General features: G+C 48.8%; 1 protein-coding gene across 1 annotated transcript in view; it reads right to left on the bottom strand.

Annotated features, from left to right (window-relative positions):
- The window catches only part of PTCHD1 (patched domain containing 1), a 50547-nt gene extending 44803 nt beyond the window's left edge, over window positions 1-5744 (bottom strand). Inside the window, exon 1 of the mRNA XM_060002147.1 lies at window positions 5328-5744. Within this exon, the coding sequence (XP_059858130.1) occupies window positions 5328-5678 (351 nt within the window). The 5' untranslated portion in view covers window positions 5679-5744. The remainder of the gene's footprint in view (window positions 1-5327) is intronic.
- Window positions 5745-6000: the final 256 nt, after the last annotated feature.

Raw genomic sequence — 6000 nt, forward strand, 5'->3', positions numbered from 1 at the left:
CCTGTCTCCTCGGCAGGTCACTGTTCACAGTGGGGTCTTACATACTGTCAGGAGAAGTACGGCCTGGTGGGTGGCTGCTACAGACTGAGGGTCAGGCCTGCCAGCAGTGGGCGCTCCGACAAGTCCCAAGGCCAGCAGCAATTCAGCAGCTTTATCATTCAAGCAGTTAGACCGTATTCAGTTTCCTGGGTTCCTCTACATTGGGATTTAGACCATAAAGGACAGAGCTCTAGGAGAGCAAGATAAGTGCATCTTGGGGAAGGTTACATTGGAAAATCTGGTCTTTGGCCAATTGCCCAAGCGAGCATCTCCTCACAGGTTGTAGTATTTGTCCCCAGGCAAACTTCTATAAGATTTTTGGATGTGAACTTCTCTTTGGCAATTTCTCATTTTACATAATCAATGCAGATGAAAAAATCCTAGCAGAACAAAAAGAAATACGCACATGAACCCTTTCAAGCAGTATTTGGGCCCAGATAATTCTTTGCTGGATGGGGCTCTCCTGCACACAGAGGATGTTTAAGAGCATCCATGACCTCCACCCACTAGATGCCAGTAGCAACTCACCCCTGGTTGTGATGAGCTAAAATGTCTCCAACCATTGCCGAATGTCCCCTGCAGGGCACAGTCGCCCCTGATCGAGAACCACTGCCTTAGAGATTACTTAACAGCACTAACTTCCTGAAATTGCTCCGGTAAGGGGGTTTTGGAATACAGTATAGGAACTTCTTTATGTAAAGGACCAAAGAGTAAATATTTTAGGCTTTGAGAGTCTTAGACCATCCCTGTCTCATATTCTTCCTTGTTTTTGTTTTGTTTTGTTACAATCTTTAAAAAATGTAAAAACTCCTACGCTCAAAAGTAGGCTGGAATTTGCTGATCCTTAGACTGTAGAGAAAGACGTAATGGCGCTTCCTATAATGACTGAAAGTGCTGAGACGGTATTTGGAAAAATTGGGATCTTGATCCAACTATCAGGTCTTTGTGACCCGGAGCTAGCTGTTGTGCTGCCCTTCGTGGAAAGCTTGAATTAAATAATTCCAAGTTAAATTCTATCAATCTCATTTTGCAACTTAATTCTCCTTAATATAATTAAACATGAAAAGTTTAAATAAAGTAGAAACTGAATATTTGAACAAAATGAGATTCCCCAGTAAAAGGAAGAATGTCTGCATAGTGAGTATGTGTCCTTCCCTTGGTTTGGAATAAAACAGCCTATGAGGTCCCCCCGAAAAAGAGGACGTTATGCAAAGGGGATGCCCCTATGCAACTGCAAAACTGAAAAGTGTTTTGATATGACTACAGAGGTGATCTTGGAAAAAGAGAAAGGGAGAACGGTATCTTGGATAAAGAGAAGCCTTAGAATCTGCCTATAAAGTTGTACACATAAAAATGTCATTGTGAAAATACATTTCAGAGTAGTTTCTGTGGAATTGTCTTTGCCCGTCACGTAAATGTCTGAGCAAACTAGGGCACGTCCCTTGGACAGATATTTACTGAAGGCCTACTATGTGCCAGGGACTGTGTGAGTGAGGCATTGGAGTTGAATTCACCTGGACCTGGCCAGTGAACAGCACTGAAACAGGAAATCGCTGCATTCAATCATCCAGAGGTTTTTTTCCGGTAAAATAGTCTATCTTTCTGTCTTTGTATATTGCTAATTGCAAGTATCTTATGCTTTACTTTGGGCACGTAGAGTTTGTGTAAGTGGATTTCCATTGACATTACGCAGCATCAGTCGAGAGAATGTCCTTATGATCCAACTGCCAATGTTAGAACAACGGTATACGGTGGGGATGAGACTTTGGTTGAATATGCCTCATTTGGATACCAGAAATGTACATTTAAAATCATTCAAGTAGTTTATCATATGGGAGGCAGTAAATGATAGTGAAAAGAGCACTGGGCGGGGAGTCAAAACCCTGGGTCACAGTCCTGGTTCTGTCCTTGTCTTTTTTTCCATAGATAATTCGGTTAATTTCTAAGGCGCAGTTTTCTCATCGGTAAAATGGAATCACACCATTTCTCCTGCCTACCCTTAGGCGTTTGATGTATTTAAACATACTATATGCTTATAACTTATAAGCTGTTATAAAGGTGATATCATTATTATAAGGAATGGGCTAAATTGGTTCTTTACACAGATGGAACAAATCAGGTATTGACTTGGTCACAGCCAGATCGGTTATCAACTAAGACCTGCTTACACGTCACTTTAGGTGATCAGGAAGAGACATATCCATAAAAGCTCGGGAGGCACTACTCTGAAATTTGCTCTGAGATGAACAGCATGGATTTTTGTTAAAATACAGTAATGAGTTAAATTTAATATTCTAGTGAAATGAAGACTTTTGAAGATCAACATGTATTTAAAGGGGTTCAGAAATTAATGGTTGATCCTTTGCCAGTACCATCAGGCCCCACCTACTTTCACCCAAAATTACATCTTTGCCCTGTAGGCTTCAGAGGAAACCATTGCTAGGGAGAGTCACCCGTCTCATAGTTTGTGGTCAGATTCTAACGCTGCAGAGGTCAGAGCATGGCAGTCATGCCGCTCGCATGAATTTGAGACAGCTCCTCCAAAGCAGATCAGCTGGGGCTGTCAAGGGTGGATTAGTTTTTTCTGTGATACTCTCAATTATGTTTTTGAAAAAAACAACCTGGATTTTCATTTTTTGTCATCATCCCTTCCCAGTCTATTTTTGATCAGAAAGTAGCTGGACTAATATTGCAAGAAGGATCGCCTTCATTGAGTGGGTACAACCCCAGAGCACCAGGAGTGAGTGACACAGCCCTGCAAGTTAACTTCCTTCACTTTTGTCGTGGGGCACGAGAAAGCCTCAAACCCTGGTTATGCTTTGTCCACTTTACTTCCAGTGCGCTGTTATAAAACAGGCAGGGGCTGGCTGGTGTTGTGTACAATGTTAACTGTCAGTGCTACCCCTGATGCCAACAACAAAGTATCAGAATAACACCAGCAAGGGCAGAAACAGTGACTCTTTCACTCCTAACATCTTGTGTAAAGGACAAATGTTTCATGTCTCTAATAGAAAAAAAGAGGAAAAAAGTAAGTGCTTGTTCCCACACTTTACAGTACCATGACTACCGAGGGTCCATTTTTCTGTCCCCCAGCTCCATACCTACCAAATATAGGCGTTGGATATAAGAAGAAAAAGATGGATATATAAAATTGAAGGCAGTTCCCTCAGTTTCATGAGTCTGGGTTTTCATAAGCTCTGTGAATTCATTTTCACCAGAGACCCATCAGCTAGAAGTGAGTTCTGACCACTATGCCACTTGGTTTTGATCTTCCCCAGAAACCTAGAACACGAAAAAACATCCCATTTCTTAAAACAATTCACTCACAAGACCACCGTCCTTTAAAGTTGCCCTTTAGATATGAAGGCAAAGCCAGCCTCCCTGGCTCTCCAGTCCCAACTTTCTCTTCTAATACGGTTTTCTGTCCTGAACAGATCAAAATCAAATAGGAGAGAAACAGTCCAGTTGAAAAGACATCTGATGTGCCTGTTGATGTCTCATTAACCTTGAGAGTGAACAGAACTGGTGACTGCCCGTCAGAGTGGCGTGACGGTTAGCGGGGAAAAAAACCCCCCAAAAACCAGCCAGTGGAAACATCACCTCAAAAAACAAAAAAAGAGAAACATCATTTAGTAGATCATCTATCAAAAGACGGGGCAGCTTTCTAAATGTCAGGACTGGCTAAATTATAGTTTCCTTAAGCCTATGATGAAACTACTACATGTTTTCTTGGGAAAGCATTTGGAGCAGTATTTATCTGTGTGTCAAAATACGGTAACTAAAGTATCGGGGGAATAAAAACCCACTTCGATGTTGGAAGCATAATCATGAAAAAAGAAGACAACTCGGGATTAATGTTACTGAGGTTCTGTGGTGAGTATGTGTGATGACGTGTGTGCCATTAAAAATACCACGAGCCACCCAATGTGGGAAGGTCCTAATTCCACTGAGTCTCTAGTCAGATTCCCCTCATTACTAATTGCTGATTGATAACATGTCAACAAATACGGGGGGAAAATTCGCTTGTCTCTAGGGGGTTACCTGTAGAGTAAAAGAGAAGGAAAGAGTCCCCCAGGTTCACTGGCTGACTCCCGGTGGGATAAGTAGACTAGAAATCTAACCAGCCTCCAATCCTGGATCTGGACCAGAGACCCACACAAAACCAGCACCTTCCATCCCTCCGCCCCAGGGCTCCAGCTGGGACTGGCTCCTGTCTGCCCTCCCCAGAGGAGTACCTTAAGTAAACAAGACCCAGAATCCCCACCAGGGCTTGGATGGAACATTCTCACCTATTTCTGCTTTTCTCTCCCAAGGTCTCCACTTTTCCAACTCTAGTCCTCACTCCTCTGCTTTTCTTAGGAACTTCCTCAAAGTTATCACCATTAACCTCACTTTTTACATCAAATTCCCACCTCAGGCTGACAGCACACCCTGTTTCTTTGAGTGTCACCCTGTAACCAGCTGCTCGGTTTCCTGTGCTCTTCTCAGGGCCACACAGCCTGGCTTCTGTCCTCACCCTTCTGGCTCTGCCCCTCACCCTCACGCCCAAATACACCCAAATGAAAGTGCATCAGTCGAATCCCTCATTTCCCAAAGAACTTTTTGCATTTCAAAGGAGAGGAGCTACTGTGAAAGATGAAACAACTGCGAATTACAAACGTTCTCTCTCACCCTAGAAGTCAGAGATGGCTACCTCGCCCGGGGAAGAGGGCAGCAGGGCAGCCCCTGTCCTCTCTCCAGGACCACACTTCTTTCTGGTGGATGGGAGGCATTTTCTTTACCATCCCGTTCACAGCCCCTCCGAGCAGCCTTTTCCAAAACACTCCGGGGTCAGAGGAAGGGAGAAGAAATGAGGACAGGGGAGAGGGGTCTCTGAATCCCCCCAAGATGGTATTTTGTTTTCAAGTAGCAGGACTTTCTAGAATGTCTTCTCTAGTTCGGTTCCTTCTGGCCCAGTTACCCCAAAGCCTCCCCGCCCCCAAGACCACTGCAACCAAAACAAGCGCACCGACCACAGCACCGTAGCCGCCGCCGCCCCAACTGTTGCAGCGGCTGCCGGCGTGGCGGCGACGGCGGCCAGGGCAGGGCCGGGCCCGGACCCGGACGCTCCGCGCCCGGGAGGCTGGGAGGCTCCGGGCGGCCTTCGAGGGGCGCGCGGTGCAGCAGAGCCCCTGCGGCAGTCGCCTGGGATGGGAGAGGAGGCGCTCTCAGCCCGGACCCCCGCGCTCAGCCAGCCCAACCGCGGCAGCGGCGCCCGCAGAGGCTGCCCGTGCCCGCCCCCCTCTCACCTTTAAGATCAGGTCGGTGTGATGCTGGTCCAGCATGTTGGCTTTCTGGAAGGAGGTGACGATGACCCGGCCGTAGCGCCCAGGGGTCTGCAGGTCCGAGTAGAGCCGGTGCTTGGAGCGGTTGACCGGGAAGAGGCTGTTGACGAGGTTGCGCTCGATCTTGGCGAGGCTGTGCTGGGGCGCCAGCAGGTGCTCCACGCTCTCCTCGACCTGGTAGCGGCTGAAGCTGGCGCCGAGCAGGATGGAGATGAGCACCGGCGCCGAGGCGAAGAAGACAGGGTGACTGGCAATGAAGTGGCCGAGCCGGGAGAAACACGTCCTCAAGCCCCTGTGCAGAACCTGCCGCAGCATCCTAGAGCAGAGCGGGCGCGGGAGGAGGGCGAGGCGCACGCTCGGCGCGGGCTCGGGCGGCGGCGGCGGCGGCGGCGGCGGTGGTGGTGGCGGCGCCCGCGGCGGCGGCGACGGCGGCGGCGGCGGCGGAGGCGAGACCCGGTGCTCTCCCGGAGCCGCGGCACCACCATCGGGGAGTCCCGCGCCGCGCTTCGGGAGGGTCCCCTCGGGCCGGAGACACGCCCTCCTGCCCGCGGCCGCGCCGGCCCTGAGAGCCCCCCAGCTTGGCGGCCTCCGCGCCGCCCCCACCCCGCCCTACCCCGTGCGCCCTCCCCACCCCCCG

Source organism: Delphinus delphis, chromosome X (genome assembly GCF_949987515.2).
Source record: "Delphinus delphis chromosome X, mDelDel1.2, whole genome shotgun sequence".
Lineage (NCBI taxonomy): Eukaryota > Metazoa > Chordata > Mammalia > Artiodactyla > Delphinidae > Delphinus > Delphinus delphis.